Raw genomic sequence first — 23,567 nt, 5'->3', positions numbered from 1 at the left:
AAGACTCTCTGTACTTCTCTCCAAAAGTCCTGACCAGCTAGAATTCTGGCAAATGCTTCAGCAAGGAGTTAAGCTGAGGTACAGAAAAGGGGAGGGTAATCGTAGCTATACAGCATTTACTTCCATCACCTGTTACAATAACGCCTCCGTGCTCTCTTTGGTATGCTCCATTGCCTGCCTTGAATGGCTGTGCTCTGCATGGGGAGCTGTGTGTGCATTATGATGGGCACAGGTGTGACTGCTATGCTCTCACACTGACACTGCAGATGCCATGGCCGGAATCAGCAGCTCCCTACACCCGCTACCTGTTCACCCATGCCCCAGGAAACCCAGGGTCTAGTAGGATGGGGCTCACCACCATTGGAAGTCTATGCTCATGCAGGCTGCCAGGCTGGATGTTATTATCTTCATTCATTGACTCAATATCTTGCGTAAGTTTAATTTTGCTGTTGTTCTGTTCTTGGCTTTTAGCTGCACTAGCCTTCTTTCTGATGTTTCCCTCCAGAATTCAGCAGCAAGAGTCATGTAAGGCAGAGTCCGGTGAGCTGTTATCCGTCTGGATCCCTCCATGCAGCCCATTCACATTCCTTCATCTGCCCCTTCCCCTCCTATTGCAGTGGGATGTAGCAATCCTGGGGGATGTGACAAAGTTCCTCCTCTATCTTGGTGGGTCCTGCACTTATTGGCGGATTTTCTTGCCTCAGAGATTTACCGTGTGGGATGGGGAACAGCCCAGAGACCTTCCCCTCTGGAAGAACCCACAGTCCAGGTCAATTGGGAGGTTTGGGGGGAACCCGGGCCCACCCTCTACTCCAGGATCCAGCCCAGGGCCCTGTGGACTGCAGCTGTCTATAGTGCCTCCTGTAACAGCTGCATGACAACTACAACTCCCTGGGCTACTTCCCCATGGCCTCCTCCAAACAACTTCCTTATTCTGACCACAGGACCTTCCTCCTGGTGTCTGATAACACTTGTGCTCCTCAGACCTCCAGCAGCACACTCTCAGCTCCTTGCGCCTCTTGCTCCCAGCTCCTCACACTTGCACCACAAACTGAAGTGAGCTCCTTTTTAAAACCCAGGTGCCCTGATTAGCCTGCCTTAATTGATTCTAGCAGCTTCTTCTTAATTGGCTCCAGGTGTCCTAATTAGCCTGCCTGCCTTAACTGGTTGTAGCAGGTTCCTGATTACTCTAGAGCAGCCCCTGCTCTGATCAGTCAGGGAACAGAAAACTACTCATCCAGTGACCAGTATATTTGTCCTCTACCAGACTCCTGTACCTCACTGGTCTGGGTCTGTCACAGGGAGCAATGAGTGGATGCTGAAACATCACAGTGAGCTAGGAGGTGTTGTTTGGAGGCACAGGGGCATGTACAATTCCCATGTAACCTATAACTAAAGTGTCTTTCAGCATTTCTTTCTTCACATCTCTAGCATCTGGGAGATGGTGCTGTGGCAGTCCCCAGTACAGTAAGTATATCGGGACAGAGGGGTATGATGCAGCTGCTATTTAACAAGGGATTTTTGTCTTTTTATGTTTTTTGGGGGGAAAAACAAACATGTTATGAAGTCCTACGTTTCACACTTTGAAGGTCACACTTCATATTTAGGGTCCATTCATAAATGATTAATAAATGCTTAATAGCTGTTTAAATGACTGGTAAATCAAGTGTTGTATATTGTTATTGATCTGTTGGTCTCTAGAGTTACTTGTAATCAATAACACCCTCTATTCATGTGTGTATAACCATCTGTAGCGCACACTACTTATGGTTATAACATGCTTGTAACAGCTATCCTTTACTAATGCTTTGTCTGGTTTCCAGGGATAACTAGTTTATAAAATGTAAGCCACTTTAATACAGATGTTCCAGAATGCCTTGCGTAAGTCAAATTTTGCGTAAGTCGGGGACGTATACCCGACAATTACGCAAAAAAACCAAACAAAAAACCAGCAGCAGCTTACGGACCTTACTTTTTCCGTAAGTCGGGTTTGCGTAACCCGGGAAGCGTCTGTACAATGTTATGTTTTTGTTTTGTGTCCTTCACTTCAGCTCTGGGGATTGGGGTATTGCAGGGAATGGGACCATGCAGAGCTGACAAAAGATGAGTACCAACTCAGCTGCTCTCAGGCCTGCCCTGGAAGCAGGACGACTGCAAGAAGAGGAATCCCAGCTAGGCAAGGTAGGGGCAGCATGGAGGTAATGTAATTACCGCCTAGCATGGAGGTAATGTAATTGTGGTCATAGCCTTTTGGTATACGTTGATTTCCCTGTCGCAGCCCTATGCTCTGTCATGGCATCTGGATGGCCAATTGTCGGTCAGAAGGTCACATCGGTGTTGTGTGCAGCACCTTGGTGCCGTGTGCAATGCACTGGGGCCGTGTGACCATTCTCGAATCTTCCGCCTGGTCAATTGTGGGTCACATTGGTACCGTGTGCTACAGTTCCGGTGTGCCGTGTGCATAAGCTTAGCGTGCCGGGTGCAGTATCTGTTTACGTAGGGGGCACCAGCTCGGAGCCTGGTTGGTGTAGGAGCGGGGAACCAATCAGATGCTAGCACGAGCAAGGGTCTTCGAATAAAATTATGTCCCTTGCCTAAATCAGCAGGAGTGTCTGCGTGTTAGCTGGAAGGCCTGATCACCCTTTCAGCCAGGATCTCCTCCGGATTTAGCCAGCTTGTGTCGTGTCATCTCGGGTTACATCTCATCATGTCCCTGGTGTCTGTACTGCTGGTCAGCTGCGCCTGGAGTGTGGTATGTACATATTGATTTTTGTAGATATTCTGTTTGTTAGGTCTTTTTTCTTTATTACTTAGTACCAAATCTCATGTGTAGTGTATAGAGGACGAATTGTTACAGTTTACTCTGTTTTGTATGTTTGTTCTGGTTTGTCAGTAAATAGTTGGTTGTAGATTATCTGATTCCTTGTTGTTAAGTGCACATAGACTGTTTTATATTACTGCTCTGGTGATATTTTTGGTTGGTTACTTGTTCCTATTTCAATTGAATTTGTTGGTAGAGGTGCTCCTCCCCAGCCCATGTTGTGATTCATCCCTCATTAATAAATGGGCACCTGTTTTGAATTACAATCTGCCTCTGTCTCAATTTTCCTCTTCCACTCGAATCCTCATTCAAACCTGTATTGGTCATGGACATTCCCAACTTTATTAATGTGCTTTACACCCATAAACCTTCATGACTATGGTTGATGTGTGTACATGAAAGGGGTATAAAACATCTTCACCTGAAGAATGAATAAATTAATCCCCAGAATATAAAAAATGGCAAGGCCAGCACTTTGATAAGACTCATGCTACTGGCACCATCACAAACGGTGTCAGGTACTGCCTTGGATAATCAGGCCTAGTGGTTAAAGTGTGCGTCACAGCTAGTTCTCGGGTTGGGCCTGAGCCAAGGGTGGTCCTGGAATCGAGGTCTCAGGACAGGTTGGTGTCAAAATGGAGCTCAGAATCCATAGCCAAACCAGAATCAGAACTGTGGTCAGAGTCCACAGACAAGCCAAGTTGATACTGAAACTGGAGTCCAGATACAGGCCGAAGGTTGAATCCGGATAGTCAGCCTGAGAGTTTGGGCAGGGGGAGGATCAGGAGGCAGAGGCAAGGCTAGAGCGGGTCGGTGATGAGGCTGGAGCGAGGCTAGTGCAAGGTAAGGATGATACTGGGACAGGACTTAGGCAAGGAGCAGGAGCAGGAGCAGGCTGGGAGTCGCTGGATTCTTTCTGGGGGCACCAGGAGGTTTCCTGGTGGGGTAGTGCTGTTGCTCAGACTGATCTGCAGCTCTGCTGGGGTTGTGGACATCCCTGAGCGTGGGGTCATCTGACCCAGGCTTTGCTCAGGGGTAGGTTGTTGCTGCATGCCAGAGGGCTAACACACGGCAGGCTCTATTCAGTGCTGACTCACTGCAGCACCTATTAAGGTTCTGGAGGTGGGCGGGCGCAAGCCACCGGACCCAGTCATCAAAAGACTGACTCACCACCGCAGCAGAGCGAGCAGCCCTGGTGTGGCTGCGAGTTTGCCTCTCACTTACTTGGAGCCAGTGGTATCAGGGGAAGTGGCTGGCCCATGAACTCAGGAATGGGACTATGCTCTTTTATCCCCACGATCACTATTTCAAGTACAGACCACACATTTAGGTGCTGGTTCAACAAGGTGCCTAACTTTAAATAACCGAGTGTTCCCATTGAAGACAATGGGACTACTCACATGGTTAAAGTTAGGCACGTCCTTAAGTACCTTGAACCAGGACCATAGTAACAAAGTTATTGACAGGCTGCCAGGCAGCTGTCAGATATCTGAAATGAGCTGATGGTTTCAGTATATTGTCTAATGAAGAGGTATCCATCCCACCACAAGAATCGCCATCAGGCCGGCCCTACTATTCAACACCCAGCTCAGCAGTCCCAGTTGACAGGCTGAGGATGGAATGGGCATGGAGATGGAAGTAACCTCTCACCTCTAAAGGCCTTCCCTCCAATTTAGGGTTAAGGTGCATTGGCAAGGCAGTGTTAGGAAGCTTGCACTGCTAACATTCATGCGGTACCTGCTTTATGGAGAGACAAACAGGAACAGCACTGTGAATCTGGCACCTTTGATTAGCACTACATTTACCTTAGAAGACAAAGATTAATTATATTAATTCCAGACCCAGACACTCTGTAGGGACATGGTGGTGCTTGTGGCACCACGTGATACATTATTACTACCAGTAAAGTCATACAGGGACACTACCAAGACTTACATGCAGCAGAGAGAGGCAGATGTATAAATAACAGAAGCTAGATATGTATATGCATAGTTGAATTTACACGTCTTAAGTTTCTCCAGTGTATTGGGACAATGTCTGCTCTCAGGAGCTGAGGTTTAAATCACTAAGTGGGGTCGTATCAGATTTACAGTTGTATAACAAAGCACAATTTGGCTCATTATGTTTGAATTAATAGCTGGATGCTTCAAGGAGAAGTAAAATCAGCTTGCATTTCTAGAAAAGGACAGGAGATCAGATAAGCATAGTCCTTTATTCAAACCACTGGACCCCAATTCTGACAGTTGTAATTTTCTATTTTAAACACAAAAAATGAGCTCGTTCTGAATATATTCCCACAAAACGACATCACCACTTAACGCTCGTCACAGGTAAGCCTCAGCATTAAGACTATGCTACGGTGTGACATTTCAGCTTTCTTACCCTGATAGGTAAACGTGTAAGAAAGCTGGGAAAGATATTAGAAGTGCCAAAGTTAACATGTGGCAGAGTATTATCATATATATATATATATATATATGAAAGCTTATGTTAGTGAGCACATACTGCAGAATTAAAACTCCATTTTGGAAGCCAAGGTTGAGAAACATGCAGCTTTCTTTTATTACAATGACAGCTGTTAGAGCTTGAGTCAAAGCCCATCGAATTCGACAGGAGTGTTTCCAATTACTTGGATGGGCTTTGGATTAGCCCTTTAATGGTAAAATGGTGCTATTTCCCTGGTCATTATACCAGAGGATTGCACATCAGTACAGGTTTCACAGTACAACATCCTCTACTCGAAGAGAGAGAGAGAGAGAGAGAGAGAGAGAAAATCTTCCATTAACAGTCTCAGAGCTAGGGTATCCATCAATATTTTTGTCTCACACCCAGATAAATGTGGTCCTCGTAAAGCCTTAGCTTTATTCCTAGCAGCAACTGTAGCACGAAGAATATCTTTTGGGGATTACTGAATTAATCTCAATTTAGAGTGTGGTGGAACTGTAATATTATTGGATCACATTATGCAGTACGGGCGCATGCAAGAATAACAAAGCCTTTCTGGAGAAACTGAATTCCCACTCACCTCACTTCTTCCCTTAACACCCACATAGGCAGGCGATGGTATGCAGCAAGTTTGGCCCCACCGCACAGCTCTGTTCGTTGGAGCTCTGCCAACGTAAAGAAGGTGCCAGGCTCGAGTCACTCAGAGGCTCTTCCCTGTCAGGCTTTCCTGCCCTAAGAAGAGCAGTACAAAGCTGTGGAACTATTACTGCTGTCACAGGACATTGCACCCCTTTGCAGCTGACAGAAGAATTTGTCGTTCCAAACAAGCTTTTTAGACAGTCATTTGAACTGTAGAGACCTTTTCCTCTGAAATCCTAAAGCTCTAGATAGATGTTTCCTCCAACTCAAAAGCGAATGTTCGCTGTGTTGTGACAAACAAAATTTTGGAGCAAACGGAATCCCTGCTGCTTGAATGTACTGGAAATGTAGATACTATAGCCTGAAGCAAAAGTTCCCTCATGCTTAGAAACTACTGTTCAAGTGGGAATATTTTTGCATTATTGCCATTCAAAAACTGCAGGATTCATCATTCATTTGAGCCTGGGCAGGATTATGTTTCTACTGAAGACAATGAGAATTTTGCCAGTAGGAGTGGGCTGTAAAGCCATCATATCTGAATAAAATATGCATTTGGTTATTTGCATGTTTAGACACAAATATGACTCACACAGCAAAGAAAAATTCACGTACAGATCAGACACCATCAGTGCTTCACCTAGGGAAAGCCTTGGCCTCTTTATTCAAAGCTTCTATGTAAAAGACAACACAGTAAAGCAAATTTACAGTACATTTGGCAGCTACAGCCACAGTGAAGTATCTTGCAGCAGATATTCCGTAACATTTCATTTTATTCATTCGACAAAGAAAAGAAGAAAATACCATAGTCTGGCCTGGCCTGTCTAATCCTGATTAGTAGACGTTTGGAAACAATTTCTTGTGAAAAGCTTTAAAAACTATCAGCAGATTCATCTTGGTGGCATTTTAAGGGGCCTGCAAATGCTTGAAATGGCTCCCAACTGCCATTGAAACAGGCCTGTGGCACTCTGACATCATAGGCTACCCACAGGCAGGCAAATACTTGGCTTCTCTCCTTTCTGGCAAAAATAGAAACGTTTCTGTCTTGCTTTCCTTCTTTTCTTGTTTACTGATGCACAAAGGGAAGTAACTGCACTGTGACCAAGGAGGGGCGGAGAGCTCTTTTTGGGATCATGCCTATTCTATCAAGAAGAACTGGTGATACAGTTACCGTTATTTCCTGCAATAAGTAACAAATTAAAAGGCATTACTACTGCTGCGTTCCTTAGAATCTGGTGGGAAAGAAAAAAAACTGTTCTGCTATTGCATGGCTTACATTTATTCTGAGTTAGAAAGACACCAATATACCCAGCAAACAAAGGGTTTAGAAACAAGCATAGGAAGAAACTGACTGAGAAAATAGGTCCCAAATGGTGTATTCAGTGTGGTGGTGGTGGTGGTGGGAATTTAGTGGAGAAACACAACTCTTGTTCAAGTGCTGACAATATATCCTTAGATATCATTCAGATTGGAGCTAAGACCTTCAAGCTCATGGCTAAATTCAGCTTTCACATACACCCCTGCAAATCCACTGATATCAATGGGGAGGCATGGCTGGCTATCAGGAAGAGAAGAATTTTTCCATTAGTGGCTACCACAGGCTTTTTGGAAGAGGATGGGGGGAGATCCAGTACATTATATCCCATCACTCCTTTCCAAATAAGCAAAGGCAGCTGCCCAAATGACTTCAGCCAATTCTAAAAGTGTTCAGCTGTGCCTCTAAAGAAAGGCCTGTGGTCTGGGGTTGGAAAGAAACAAAGTGGGGTCAAGCAGAGGACATGTCAAGTGTTTCTGTGCACTGTGGCTAATCCAATATCATATGGTACATTTACAGTTTAGTTTGGATCACAGGCTCCGTAGCACGAATATGAACACTGGGCAGGCAGAACCAAGAAAGAGGAAGCTCCCTGCTGGAGCTGTCTTCATGAAACTTGATGTTCAAGTAAAAATCACCTGTATAGAGAAAGAGCAGGGCGCCAAAACACACAGAATTTTTGGTTGGTTTCACCTGAAAGAGAAAGGGTGGAAGTTAGCTGAATAAAACAAATTTGGTAAATAATAAATAATAGTAATACTTTGCCATTCTATCACTTCTTCCATCTAAGGACCCCAACGTGCTCTAGAAATATCTGTGAACTAAACTTCACAAACCCCCTTCACTTCCACCCCAAGAAAGTAAATGTTGCTATCCCCTTTTTATTGATGGTAACACTGATGTAATGAGAATGAAGTTAAATGAGTTTACCCCAAGCCCTGCAGCATGTCTCTGGCAGAGCTTTGACTAGAACACAGATTCTCTTGAATCTACCAGAATGTAGCTGTCTTTGACAGAAGCCATCAGAGGTTTCTAGAACACCCAGGAACATCTAACTCTTAACCCTTATTTAGCAACTTGTGTATTAAAAGACTGGTCCTTAGAATTTCACACCTACTAAACACCTTGCTAAACACCATTTAACTACTTGGCAATAGCTAAATTCATCCCCATGAAGTAGCATTTATGGTAATTCTGTCCAAATACGCAGCACACTTCACCATCATTGGGCTAAATGAATTTAGTGGGAGACATCCCAGTAAGACAGCCATCCTAAATTAGCACATCCCAATTAAGTATAGTATATTGAAGTATTATTTCACGTTTATATAGAGCCTTTCATCACACAGCAATTCAAATTACACACACACAAACTCAACAAAACACTTAAATATGCACTTCACTTTAATTATGTGAATAATCCTATCCCTATTCAGCAAAGCATGTAAAAACAGGCTTAAATTTAAGCTCATGAATAGTGACAGTGACTGCAAGCGGGGCCTCTTACATACCTAAAATTAACTACGTGCTTTGCTGAACTGGGCTGATATTAGTCACATGCTTTGCTCAATTGGAGCCATAAAGGCTGAGCAGACGTCACTGAAACTTCTCCACAAATTTCACCTCTGTTTCAAAAAGTTGAAGGAAACTGAATGGGGAGGTCCAGAAAGAAATGTTACTTGCCAATGAATCAAGTATCAGAGGGGTAGCCGTGTTAGTCTGAATCTGTAAAAAGCAACAGAGGGTCCTGTGGCACCTTTAAGACTAACAGAAGTATTGCTCCCAATACTTCTGTTAGTCTTAAAGGTGCCACAGGACCCTCTGTTGCTTTTTGCCAATGAATGTTGTTCTGCAGCAAACTGATCCTGCAGGATGCTGAGTGCCGCCAAGACATGCTGAAATTAATTGGGGGTGGAAGTTTATCAGCATCTTGCAGGATCAGGCCTATGCAAAGCCATTCTATAGGAGTCATGTGACAGGGTATATGATTTAGGGAGGCAGTGTTACAGAAAGGATGCAACACTAAGCACGGTGATCCTCATCACTCCCAATACAATACCCGGGAAATAGAGACCTGAACAAATGCTCAAGTAAAAAAGAAAAATATTTTTCATTATTATTATTTTTCTTTTAAAGTGAACTTAGTGCTTGTGAAAGGTGCAATATAGACAGCAGGTGAGAACACAACCCTCTGTTTAGCTACACATTTGAGATAACTCAGGTAAGCTACCGTGCCAACTTGCCCTTGCTGCCTGCTGTCATCTAGGGGTCAGAGTGGAAATACAGTTTCCTGTCCTAGTCAGCGGTTGGCCTCTTGCTATTAAAGGCAACATTTGTGCTGGTAGCTTTTGTAAAGTAGATATTTGATGGCTATGAACTTATTAATAGTATTTATTTATACTGCTGTGGCATTTAGAGGTCCCAATCAGGAACTCAGCCTCCATTGTGGTATACACTGTGCAAATATATGGAAGATGGGCTCTGCCCCAAAGATTTTACAGTTTTACTTAAACTACACTGATGCTCCTCACTTGTTTCACATAGGACACTGAGGAGCTGTCAAAGAGTTGCTGATCGTTATTCCTGCGCTGATTCAAAATAACTGTCAACCACAATGAAATGTTTTTTCCCCATTACCAACCCCCTAGCCCAGGGGTAGTCCATTATTTTTTGTTAAGGTCCAAATTCTTGGTCAAAGTATAGTCAAGGTCCAGGGTCCAGAGAAATTAATAATAAATAAATAAAAAGATTCTGGAGTCCGGTCAAAAGTGTCTGGTGGTCTGGATTTGCCCTCAGTCTGCTTATTGACTACCTCTGTCCTAAGCCATCTAGTAAAAACACATTCAAACACACACACACTGAAAACAATATTGGTAATCACAGAGAACACAAGGAAACATGAATTGCTGATAGTTACAGAAATTTCCAGGGCAGTTAGATTTTTTTTTTGCTTTTAATTTGACAAGTATCAGCTTGGTCTGAGCAACTAATCAGATAAATCATTAGTAAGAGCCGAAGGAGTATTACTAAAGTGGTTAGGTTTAAGGTGGCCAAGATACAGCCAAAAGAAATCTCAATCAATGCAAAAGTATTGTAATCAATTAGGCTCTGCACTGTTATCTCACATCTCAAATTCCTACATCTGGTAATATGTATCATAATCTTGTTGATTACTAATAAACTCATCTTTCTTTCATGTTTTAAATGGACAGTGTCAAGTAGTTTTAACCCAGACTAAAAGTTAAGTGTCAAAAACAAACATTTTGCATAACTTAAAATTCCTATATTTTAAAGATTAAAAAAACAATAAAATAGTTTGTTTTTTTAATATAGACAGATCCCTGCATTGTTTGAAACTGAAGGACCCAAACACAACTTCATTATAGAGAGTGAGAAAGTGAACATGGACTTTCAACTCCAAGGGAAACTGACCATTCTCCATTCTTTATGGAGTGAAATGAAAAATCATGATTTTTGTCTTTTAAAGTAATAGTTCAAACACTTTTTGTGTGCTGCATAACAAAGTGTGCACTGAAATGTGTGTGTGTGTGTCTGTCTAACCCCACTCTGCTCCAGATACGTCCAGAAACAAATTCAAGCCTCGTCTGAAAACTAAAAAGATTTTCTGGGAGTGAACTTCTAGGAGTCTTGGTAGAAGCTAAAGTGGAGGATAGCAGTTCGGTCCAGAAAGGTAAACATTGATGACCAACCCATTTCTGTGTCAATGTAATGATGGGCCACACTCTGCTGGTAAAAACTGGCTGATTTACACCAGTTGAGAATCTGGTCTGATGTATCAGTCTGTTTATAAAAAGAGAATACAGATTCACTGAACTCTTTCAATCTCTGACCTAAGGTCTTTTTGAGGTCTGGCTTGGACCTTGATCATAATTCTGGGTAGCACTCATTCCTCCCTACAGTATCAATACCCAAAATACAAAAACGAGGATATCGGTTTCTGAAATTTACTTTTTGCCATTGATTAATGAGTCAATATGGAAGGATATGAGAGACTCTGATAACATCAGATATACTGTTTGAAAAAATTTCCTTCTGTGATCAGTATTCAGAGCCCTAAGGAAGTATGACAATATGTTATCTTTGGGATTTACTGTAGGAAAAGCCCTGATACCAATACCACAGAATAGAATACTTTTTGTCTCAGAAGTTCACATTTTTTCCCTTGGCCTTTTTTGAGTCAGAATTTGGACAAATTAACAAAAAACAACAACAACCCCCCCCCCCATTACCTTAATAAGGGATTGTGTTTACAATAGAAGTGCTTGATTGGTCTCAACAGCAAGGGGAATGCTGAAATTGCACCTAGGTATTCACAAGAGAAATAACCTCTTGGCTTCTCTCCTCAGGGGAGACCCAATCATAAAGCAGAATATATTTCACTGCATCCTGCCTTCTCCCTTGCTAACCTCATGGGCAAGGCTCTTCCACAATTGGGTACTTAAGCACTGGAATTCTGATTCTAAATCAACATTGTCAGAATGATAGCCCCAGGTCAAGAAATCCCTCTCTTGATGATTTCTGTTGACACATTTAAGCTGAAATTATTCAGCAAACAATACCATTAGGATACAGTAAAATTCAGGCTGATGATAAATTCTGTACTCGCTAGCTTTAAAAAAATCTATTTTCTGCATATATTGTATAGTTGAAAAAACATGAGCATTGAGTCTCCAGTGGTTAACCTTTAATTTCTCTTCAGCTCAGATTCACTTACATATTCAGTTTTGACAGTCATATTTTACTGGATAACTTAAGACCTGACCTAAGTAAAGACCTGACCATACACTCACTCTCTCTTCATGTTTATTTAATATGCTACCAGAATCAGAGTATTCCTTACAACATCTTTCAGTATTTTTCCTCTGTTTTTCACTCCTCTTTGATTTTTTTGTATCTTTAAATAATCTTCAGTGTTTTGCCTCAGGAACAAAAATCTCTCTGACTTGAAATCTCTAGACTTGAGAGAAAGCTTAACTCTTCTTAGTAGGGACACTCAACATTTTTCGCATGGTTTTAACACTGATTTTTTTAAAAATTGAAAAATCAAAATGATGAGATCAGCCTTTAGAAATGTATGTTAAGTGACAACTGAATGAACATGCTCATCTTATTGGTCTTTAATGTTTATCTCATTTTCTCTATTTCAGTCTGTGGCATTTCCTCATAGCCTGACTAAAAATTGTTTGCCGTTTCTTTGTTCAGCCGGGAGGATATTTCCATTACCTTGCAGAAAAAGTTCTTTACACTCTAAACGCTGGTGGGGTTGAATGGCTCAGGGGATTGGCAGTATTGTATTAAACCTTTTATCAATGGTACTAACTCAAATTTTGCCAGCTTGGTAGTGACCAAAAGCTATTGACATCCGAGTGGCCTGTGTCAAAGGAATTAGTGATCCTAAACCATTCATGGAAATGATTTTCTACATCACAGAACCCAACACCCTCTATTGGCACCAGTTGGGGCCACTGGTCAACATCAGTACTTTTGGAAAATCAGGCCTCTTTAAAGTGTGCAGCCAAATACTAAAGTTCCCAAAATCACGAGTTACTTTTGAAACCTCTTAGCCCTTGTTGGCAATATCAGTGAAAGATCAAGGTTTCAATAGGCACAAAGCTGAATTCTTCTTTGGAGTGGAGCCCTTTAGGTCATGGTTAAGAAACTTTGTTAGGCCAGTATGGAGAAGTTTGCACGACTGCTGCCTATGCTGTACCTCTGGTATGAATAAATAAAAGAGTTCAGTTTGCAGGGCTGTCAATCCCTCACCTCCAACAGAATTCACTAATATTAAGCTGCATATGTTGGCATCTGTTTTGGCATATCGATCTGTCATGCAGATGAGTGGACTATGAAAAAGAAAGACTCACTGAATCAATATAAAAGGTGTTGGATCCAACAAAGGTGATGGCATCATGGAGCTCGTAGTTGTGCACTCCATTTTGGTAATCCTGGTATGGGATCACCGTTAGAGCAAATGGGCCAACACTGTGTTTGCTCCAGTTGGTCAGCTTCACCTCCAATGCGATGGGGTCCCCGACTTTGCAGTCTACTACAACGTCACAGTCACAGACCTTTCCATCCACCAAGACATCTGCAATACAAGAAATGAATTTCATATTATTTAGGACTTTTGCTGTAGGAACAGCACGAAAATTCGTCTCCATGAGAATCCTGAAAGATGCACAGCAACAATTCACAGCAGTTTAGGCTATGGAGTAAAGACATATACTGTGTAGCTGCAATGAAACCTCAGAAGGCATTTTAGCAGGTATAATGGAATTATGGAAATTAAAATTTAGCTAGGATACTAGGGTTTACACCCCGTGTCTTGCAAAAAATGCCTCGGAGTCCTCAATGACAATGAAGGAATCATCCAGTAAGAAACCCACAAATTACTTTCATTGACCAATTGAACATTGAGGCCTATTACCTGTCAGCAGCTAATTGTCCGCCTTTATAAGAGAGAAAAATGTTTGTTACATTTTTCCATACACAAAGAACGACAGATACTTTCAGTGTGAATAACTGCCAACCCCATTCTACTAGCTGGTGTGCTAAAGCTACAGACTTATATTCACCCTGCCTCTTCTGGGGATGTTAGCACAGCCAGTGGTGCTATTTGGAGCCATCCTTGAGCTTGGAGAGGCTAGCCCTATGCAGAGGTGGAGGAGGAGGCAGCTCCTTGCACCCTCATGCAGTGCAAATCATAATCTGGCCTAAGTAAAGACCATAATCTGACCTAAGTAAAGACCTGACCATATGTGAGCTGCATTCCACCTGTTCTTTATGCATAAGTATTGAGCAAAAAGAACCAGGTAGTCAGCTGGGGGAGTGGGCAGGGGAGCTATACACAATTCTCAAATACAAACTGTAACTGGCAATAGATCCTTTTCTGGATGCCCACATGTCCATGTGTCATAGCCAGAAATAAATCTCCCTGTTAATAAGGTGACCTTTTAAAGCAGGACAGTCTGTGTTGGGGTTTGCAATGTAATATATATATATATATATATATATATATATATATATATATATATATCACATACACTAATATCCAGCAATAAGAAAAAATGGGATTTCAAAATGTTACAGTGGCAATAAAAGCTTGTCTACTTATTGCACTTTATTTCATTCTGAGATTCTTATTTTTACTTTACAGTTTTCATTTATTTCTTTTTTTCTCATGGAGATAGCAGTAAATATAATGCCTCTAAACTGGTTACTGTTGGGCAGGGCTGGCTCCAGGCACCAGCTTAACAAGCAGGTGCTTGGGGCGGCCAAGGGAGAGGGGCAGCACCTGTGGCAATTCGGGGGCAGCAGGTCCCTCACTCCCTCTAGGAGCAAAGGACCTGCCGCTGAACTGCCACCCCCGATCGCGGCTTTTTTTTTTCTTTCCAATTTCCGCCGCCGATCGCGATCGCAGCCTTTTTTTTGGGGGGGGGGGGGGGGCACAGAAATGCTGGAGCCGGCCCTGCTGCTGGGCCAACTGCAATCCAAGTGAGTGTGCCCAGTACCACTGCCCATTTGCTTGTACAGCAGTGAAATGATTCATTGCCTATACAATGTGAAATTGTTAGCATAATTCCCCACTCTGAAAGGGTTTCCAGTTGTGCAATATCAGTGTACTTCACAGACTAAATTTATCTCTGATGTACTGTAGATACTATAGCATTTCTATTTCACAACAGCCTCTTGTTCAGAGACAGGGAAAAGCTTTGAGCACATGTGAGAGAGACCATTCAGAGTGGATACATGTACTCAGGATATCTCACATTCATGGGGTTGTTCAGTTCCATTATTCCAACCTCCTCCCCTATTACAGCCATTGTGGGATTCACAGTGTTACACTTCTTCAAAGAAGGTTTGAGTTGTATTAATCAGAATGTGTCCTCATTTCTTACAGATATTAGTTCTTATTCTCCAGACATGCTCAGCTTGGAGAGAGCATATTTCTCACAGGAGCGAGTTTTTGATTTTTGCATTGTTGGCTCAGAAGCAGAATATGATCTATGCTTCTATGATGCCCATTGAACCTGGCAAACTGAACAAACCTTGAAGCACCAATGAAGAAAACAGCTAGCAAGAACGAAGAAACAAGTTCAGAAATTAACATTTTTTGACAGATCCATTCAGCAAATGACAGGCTGATCAGTCAAAGGAAGTGATCTCTAAACTTCCCTTTGACCACAGCTGCCATGTCACAGCAGCAAGAAGCAGGTACACTACATGAGAGGTACAACAGTCGGAGCAGACATGACGCTGACACAAGGAGACCAAGCTGCTGGTGTTATATATGTCACTTTTTAGAAACATTCCAGTGGTACGGTTGAAAATGAGGCCTATTTAAGCAAAACATTTCCATTTCCAATAGGATGTACAGTTTACATGATTAGAAGGAACACACTTCACAGTCAACCATAGCATTTTGAGGAGGATTTGCAAAACTATTTTTGTACCACCGCACCCAAACGTGACAGTTTCTGCACAGCATGGTCACACTACTTTCTACAGTAGTTATTCTCAAACTTATTTGATCACACGCCCCCCTATTTTGTGTCTGTAGTAGGTTACACCACCAACAGCAGCACAGAAGTAATGGTGGCATGGTATGGCATTATCACCCTTCCTTCTCTGCTGCTGCTGGCAGCGGTGCTGCCTTTAGAGCTTGGCACCCGGCCAGCAGCCGCCACTCTTCGGCTGCCCAGCTCTGAAGGCAGAGCCATTCCATGCCACGTTTACTTCTATGCTGCAGTTGGCAGTGGTGCTGTCTTCAGAGCTGGGTCCCTGGCCTGTAGCTGCTGCTCTCTGGACGCCCAGCTCTGAATGTGCACAGAAATTTTTTTCCCCTAAAGTTTCTCACACACCTGCAGAATATATTCCACACTCCCCCTCCAGTTTGAGAACCCCAGTTCTATAGGACTGTCTAAGGACTTCAGGGTAGGCTAGCAAGATGGTCGTTGGGGACATGTTCTAAACTTAACTGACTGATTTCTCACACAAAAATGTGTGTCTGTATGTATGTAAACTTAACGTTCTCCAGCCTACTGCTGCAGAAACGGAGACCAACTGCTTCTTTCTCTCAGCCCAAGTGCTCTATTTCTTTTCATGGCTCTCTCATGGAGAAAGTGCTTTCATTTTTTAAAAATTACCCTTTACCTTGGTTGCCTCGTACATTGGGGTCTTGCAGCCGTGTGCTTTACTGGCCCCAAAGACTGCCTCTGGCTCACATGAATCTTCAGAAATATTCAAGGAGCTAAGTGCATGAGTCTTTATTTTAAAGCTACTCATCTATTTGCCATTAGGTTTTCAACTCCACGCACGGATGCAGGAATTATGGATGAAACTTTTGCTCGCTGTCCCCATCATGTAATAACAGTTCAGACTGTTGCTTCACAACATTTTTAAATGAAAATATTAAATCCACAAGAAGGTGAGGAAATTATACCCACCTCCAACAAATCAATTTTCTTTGGTATTCCTGAAAATCAGTTCACTAAACATTGATTTAGAAAGAGACACAAAGAGAGAGGAGTTTTGTGTGTCTGCCTGTCTGTCAGTAGATGGACTAATTATTTCCTGTCCTCACAGCAGTAGGCTGTACATTTGTAGTTATAAAGCCAACTATCTCAATAACATGCCAAATGACAAAACACGTGCATCTGTGCTGTAGAATACCACAATAAGCAGTGTTTAGAAACAGCTATGTTTCATCAGAGAAAGCCTCTTGATTTGACATGCAGTTTCACCCCCTTCCTGACACAGAAAGCACCTACTGTACCATATGGATCCGCTTACATACTTTAATCCATGGACAGAGGAAAAGCCATGTGTATAGGGTCCATTTTCTGTGGATTCAGCTTACTAACACAGATGGCATATAAAAGCTGTGATTGCTCACACCACTGCTTTGCAAGTGAATCATTACTGGCTTCAATATATGCTTGCTCTGAGTCATATGAAACAGCAGATAGTAGAAGTATCTAAATCTTGCTAGAATTCAGATAAAAGATAATCAGTGTTTCAGAAAATTAGAAGACAAGAGTAATGCAAGCATTGATACAAAATATAATAGGTGCAGGGAAAAGTCAAGCTGTCAGGGAAGAAACATGAAGGTTTGGATGTCTGTTACTGGAGGAGAGTTTAATGCTTTATTCCTAGATATCAAAATAAAGCAATGGAATGAGTCATTTTTCTTTTCTCTCCTTTACTTTTCATGTACCCCTTATATTTCATTTACTTGCACATGCCTGGTGCAGAAAATACCTTCACATGCTTTACCGCAATACATTGCAATGCTAGAAATTAAAGAAGAGAAAGCCCTAGAGGGCATATTGTCTGTCCTGCATCACCAAACTGATGATTGGTGGATTGCTCTGTATAAGTGCAATATATTTATTATTATTACATACGCTAGTGAAGACATATGTACTGAGAGAGGAAACATTGTCTAGTGGTTAGAACCCGGGATGGAAGGTATTGAATTAGCACAATATAAGAAATTAGGTGAATAGATAGAATTAGGAGACCTGGCCCACCTACTGATTCCCTGATTTAGGCAAGGCATTTAACCTCTGTGCGAGTTCATCCTTTTGTTACCTACCTTACACACCTTAGATTAATATATACCACAGGGAAGCTGGGAGATTTAACTATGAATAATAGTAAAAAATATTTCACAATTCATATAACATCTTTCTTCCATTGTTTTAACGTGCTTTACAAAGGCAAACTAATGTTTCTAAAGTGCTTTAAGATTCTCAGATGAAAGATACTGTATCGGTAGAATCACCTGGTGAAAACTTGCACTTGTAAATAAATACCAATTACTATTAACTTTTGTCTCAAAATCAATATCTAAATATATTAATACAAAATAAGCAGAATACTTTACATACCCTTGTTATTTGCCCAATTCCAATACAGTTTCTGTGTGAGCTTTGGCAACTCAGAGCTATAATTCTAAACTTGTGCGCTGAAAGTTCTATGTACAGATACTGTCATGGTTAATTGGATTTGTGCACAGAATTCCCTATGCACCATTGTGAAAGCTTGGCTTGGAAAACAGCATACCAATGGGAGTCTGAATGTTTATCCTCAATGAAAATACATATTCTGGCAATGTTTATACTCATCTTCCAAAGTTTATATTGATTTTGAGATACATACTGTATTGTGTGGGTGATTTGTACTATTCCTCATATTGAGGGAAAGAGTTTTCAATCAGATATTTGCCATTAAAGACCAGGGACCATAACATCCATTGGTGTAGCTGCACTGGCTTCAATTCTCTCTCTCTCTCTCTCTTTATTTTTTTTTTTTTAAACAGTTTACACCAGCTGAGAATCTGGCCTGGGACTTTTAATAAATCTTAGACAGAGCTTAATTTATTCAAATGAGAAGGTTAACAAAATTTAAAGCAGCAGATGGCTAGAGGAGTAAATAAACTCACTCACTTGACAGATACAAACTGATCTTCAAGCCCACAAACACAGACGGAAACCAGCTGCAGTGTGATCATTGCAGGGGGTTCTTTAGATAGGCTTTTTTAAAATGTTGTTATAACTGTGCGAAGGAGGTTAGTTTTGCTAATCTGTATATATGCGAGTGGAACACTAAGGCTTTGTCTACACTATCTTTTAACAGACAAAAGCGCTGGTGTATGCTCTTCTACCGACATATTTACTGCCACTCATAGGGGTGGTTTAATTATGCCGGTGGGAGAGCAGCTACACAGGAGATCTTACAGCAGCACAGCTGCAGTGGTACAGCTCTGTGGTGTAAGGTCCGTAGTGTAGACATAGCCAGTTTGAAGAGGAACAGCAATAACACTGAAATCTCTAGATAAGATGCATCAGATACTTGGTTGGAGAAAAGCTAAAGAAAGAGAGCCCAAGCAGGAATTACTGCAGTGAAACAGTGTCACAGAATGATTCAGTTATTTTGTGTACACACAGTATAAAGTGATGATTAAAAGCCTTAGCCATGCCAGTTTGGCTTCCAGTTTTGCTAGCAGAGCAATCTAAGGGCCAGAAGTGCTGTTTGGAACTGCTTCAACCTTCTCTTTTCCTGAGGGGTAACATTCGTTCAGATTTTTATAGGGAAAGCTCAGGAGCACACAGAGCAAAAATCAGCAAAAGTTACCATTTGCAAATACACTGAACAATGCAGTTTGACCCTGGTTATATATATTTAAAAAACAAAACAAAATGGAGAAGTCTCAGGATGGAGAGAAATCATCCTACCACAAATAAACCCAGTATTTGATTCAAGCTGATTCTTTTGTCTGGCAGTTTTAGATTAAGCAAGTACCTTGTCCCTCCTTTTATGCGTCAAGTCAGAAACAGTTTCTGGCAGCCTCTTGTTTCATTTTGAGTAAGCAGTTTTGACAGAGGAGTGTTCAGGTTCTGTGCAGCATTCTTTCCACATACCAAGCTCTTTTGAACTCCGGTAAGTACCTTATTCAACAACCAAACCCAAGCATTGTTTCTGTCTCTCTAGTCCTCCCTTAGTCTTTCTTGTGCAGAGCATTTCCCCTTCATTTTCCAAACGGATGGTGCAGATTATTTACACATTGAGCAATAGGGTTGGTCATGTTTGTTTGTCCATTATGAGGCCTGCAGTCTTTTCATAGCTGGATAAATCCAAACAAAAGATATTAATAAAAACTTATTGCTTCTATGTTCCTGGTCATGCTCCTCAAGCACAGGCCAAATGGTTATTTAATAACATGAAAGCATCACATGTATTTGCATAAATTCTACTGTTTGTGTTTGAGATCAGTTTCTCATACCAAGCCCAACCATTTTAACTTGGAGCAACATCCTTTGGTTCATTCACTTTAATACAGAAAAAATATTGAGCTAAATTCATCCATAACATTACTCCATTGGAGCAAACAACTATACCATGCATAAACATGCATAGCTATTTATATAGTAATAGTTTAAAATTGTGCTAGGATTTTATCCTTAGAATTGACCATTCTAAGCCTTATGCTGTAAAATGCTGAACGTTCTCAGCTCCCACTGAAGTCAGAGCAACTACAAAGGTGCTCAGTACATCTTTAGATCAGATCTTTTGAGATGGAATGATTCTAAAGCATAGACAAAGTCAATCTAACTTTCTGGAAATACCAACAATTGAGCCAGAGTCCTTCAAGTGACATAACAGTCACACTTCTGCAAACATACAATGCGGAGAACAGGGGATTAGGTATAGTAAATAAATGATGAAACGCTAAGATGAACTACTGAAACAGCCAACCCATTTCATAATCCTTCCTAGCTGCCTGATTTCTGGCAATCTTTCCCATACACAAAACATTTTAAAATTGAATTAGTCATTTTATTTCTTCCATAAGTAATTAAAAAGAAATACACCATTTAAAACATTGTTGCAGCAAAGTAAGCAGTGAGTAATCTTTGATACTTGTCAGTTTTTTTCTATTTCATCAGTCATCCACAGTGGCTGGTCTGCTGAAGATAGATCTTGACTGGTCTGATTACAATTATCCCAGAAACATTCTCAATTTGTATCTGTTCTTTCCTCTATGCTGACAATGGATGAAGGCAGCCTTTATCTCCCCTGAGGGCTCTGTTTCAAAAGGATTGCATTATTTTTCAAACTTGTTCACTTGGACTGAGTAAGCTTTCTTCCCCCTCATCACTATAATGCTAATGTTCAATTTAATTCCCAAGTTTACCCTCAACAGACACTTGATCAGCGTTCAGTTTCAGTGCTGTTCGATCTCTGACTATTATAAACATTTGGATGGAGTACAATCTTCTTCAATTAAAGCTAAATGCCAGGGTTATGCTAGCTGGAAAGAAAAGCACTAACAAAAACTGTGCTTTGGGTGTTAGTTGGCTCTAACTTCTAACTGAAAATTTAGATAAATCTGACCACATATGAACCACAGATTTATTTTCGGAAACTAGTTTATTCCTTCTGTTTAATCTTTAGGTGTTTGGTGGTAGGGTTTGGTGGTGGTGGTGTTTATGCATTCTGTAATGTACCTTTCTCATCTAGATGAAATTTCTGGCAAGCTGATCACACTCACTTCTCCTCTGGCAGCCAGGATGACTTGTCATTTGATGGTTTGCCAGATATTTCATCTAGATGAGAAAGGTATTTGCTATCAAAGTGAAAACCAGTTCAGAGTTTTATTGCTTGTGTCAAGTCCTAATCTAAAGGCTCAAAAGCAGATCCCTTTAATTTTAAAGCACCCATGGACTTTTTTTTTCTAATTGAGTCTTCTTTTGACTAGTTTCTTTGGCACAGTCCCAGTTTGTTTAAATAATCCTAATATCTGAATGTAGGCCAACCACTTTTATTTGCTCATCGCAAGCAGGTTTGCAGAAAGATCCTTTTGATCAATTACTACACAGGTCAAGCTAACAGATACTATGCCCATATTTTGAAAATTTCTTATCGTATGGTTCACATATGCTTTAAGACCTTTGAAAACGTTATTCCTATAACTTGCTTATGGCAGAGGTACTTTTCATTGATTCCTTGCACTGCTTTGCAAAAAAAAACAAACAACCAGGTGCTAAGTACTAGACAAAGTGTAAACACACTGTGATACATTGGATTGCACTGTATAATATTATTCTGTATAGTACTAGCATAAAAGATTTCTTTTGTACAAGAAATATTCTAAGAATAAGCCCATAATGCAGTAGAATATGGCTTAAAATATGACTTAACCTGTAGTTTATTCAAAAGAAAACACTATGATTTCTCTCCAAAGGCTGTGTAACCATATACAGTAAAAGCTTTGTTATCTGGCATGTTGGGGGTGTGGGGGGTGCCAGTTAGTCAAAAATTCCGGTCAACTAAGAGTTATACTTACCAATGGATTACCAATTTTCAAAGAATTAGAATACAATAAAATGAATAAACATTTCTATTCTCACCCTTTTCAAGACATGCACATAAATCTATTTTCTGTTTTAATGTCAACACAACTCTATTACGCTTCTCTCCTTTGCTTTCTGCTGGTATTTTGGATGTCATAATGGTAGGGTGGTGTTGATATTTTACGATAAACACGGGAAAATACACTGAATAATAAACCGACTGATCACGATGGTGGATACAGACAGAGAGAACAGCATTCGGCTCTTCTCAGCTAACTTGAGCATAGTCCGACTGCTTTCGGAAATATCTGGGTCCCAAATAGGGATGTAAATATCGGTTTAAAAAGTTAACTGGTTAAATGATTAAAATTATCTTGTTTAACTGGTTAACTGATGTCGCTCTGGTGGCAGGCTGGAGTGGGGCGGCAGGGCTGGGATCCCGCTGGCCCGGTGCGGCTGGGGCTGGAACCATTCTAGCCGGGACCAGGGGGCTGCTCCGGTGTGGCAGGGGCCAGGGTCCCACTGGCTTGCCCGCTACGGCTGGGGCCAGGGTCCCGCTGGCATGGCACAGTCAGCGCGGGTTAACCATTTAACCTTTTACATCCCTAGTCCCAAATAGCTTCGGCATCGGTCCCGGTTATTAGATTGAAGATTTGTACTGGGAGCTATCAGAAATGCCAGTTTCTAGAGCTTTCCACTCGGTAAACTGCCAGATAACACAGCTTTTACTGTACAAGGCTTTCACCCTTTGTGTATCTCCACAACAATGGCGGTGAGGTGCGACACTGACTGACTCTAGAGAGGTTGGAGAACCATAAAATTCTCCTGTGATAAGTGAGGGTGGGATGACTTTTGTGACTAAATGCAGAACAAAATGGTCTGCAGCCATACAAAGCTGTGCTGGAAGCCTGTCTGATCTCTAAGAAGAATTGGTCAGGATAGTATTTTGATTGGAGACCTACAAGAAACCCTTAAGTGCTTCAGGAAACAGTGATAGTGATGCAGAAAGTGATACATTTCCTCTGAGTCAGTACTCAACATCAGCAACATAGGGGATACTATACAGCAGGAAGGGTTGTCTTACAGATGAGACGTACAGCTGTGCTTTTTGTGTGTGCAAAAAGAAAGGACGTTACTCCCAGTGTGCAGGTCTAAATTCCACCTCTGGTCATTACATTCTAAACATTACATTACCTACCGAAATTCTCCCTAGATACAGTAATTTCAAGTGGATACAGTAATCTTCATTACCTGATCTCAACTGCAGTGTACTATTGCAGATTTAGTTGGGGATTGGTCCTGCTTTGAGCAGGGGGCTGGACTAGATGACCTCCTGAGGTCCCTTCCAACCCTAATATTCTATGATTCTATGTGCTCTTTACTTAGTTGTTGCACTGTATGCCACAAGTCACTATTTTTCATTTAGTTTATTTTTTATTTTGGGATCCTTTGGGATGGGAAAGTTCCTATG

The 23,567-nt window shown here is 41.4% G+C and overlaps 1 protein-coding gene across 3 annotated transcripts in view; it reads right to left on the bottom strand.

Annotated features, from left to right (window-relative positions):
* Positions 1-6,530: 6,530 nt before the first annotated feature.
* Positions 6,531-23,567, bottom strand: part of TRAPPC9 (trafficking protein particle complex subunit 9) — an 831,895-nt gene continuing 814,858 nt past the window's right edge. For 2 of the 3 annotated variants that reach the window (XM_054018404.1, XM_054018403.1), the window contains exons 22-23: positions 13,103-13,326; positions 6,531-7,910 (exon numbers count right to left, since the gene is read on the bottom strand). In XM_054018404.1, the coding sequence (XP_053874379.1) occupies positions 7,731-7,910; positions 13,103-13,326 (404 nt within the window). In that variant the 3' untranslated portion in view covers positions 6,531-7,730. The remainder of the gene's footprint in view (positions 7,911-13,102; positions 13,327-23,567) is intronic. The other variant, XM_054018405.1, reaches the window with a different exon arrangement.

Source organism: Malaclemys terrapin, chromosome 2 (assembly GCF_027887155.1).
Source record: "Malaclemys terrapin pileata isolate rMalTer1 chromosome 2, rMalTer1.hap1, whole genome shotgun sequence".
Classification (NCBI taxonomy): domain Eukaryota; kingdom Metazoa; phylum Chordata; order Testudines; family Emydidae; genus Malaclemys; species Malaclemys terrapin.
Note: the sequence above shows the minus strand (reverse complement) of the source record. Positions and strands in the feature narration are given on the sequence as shown.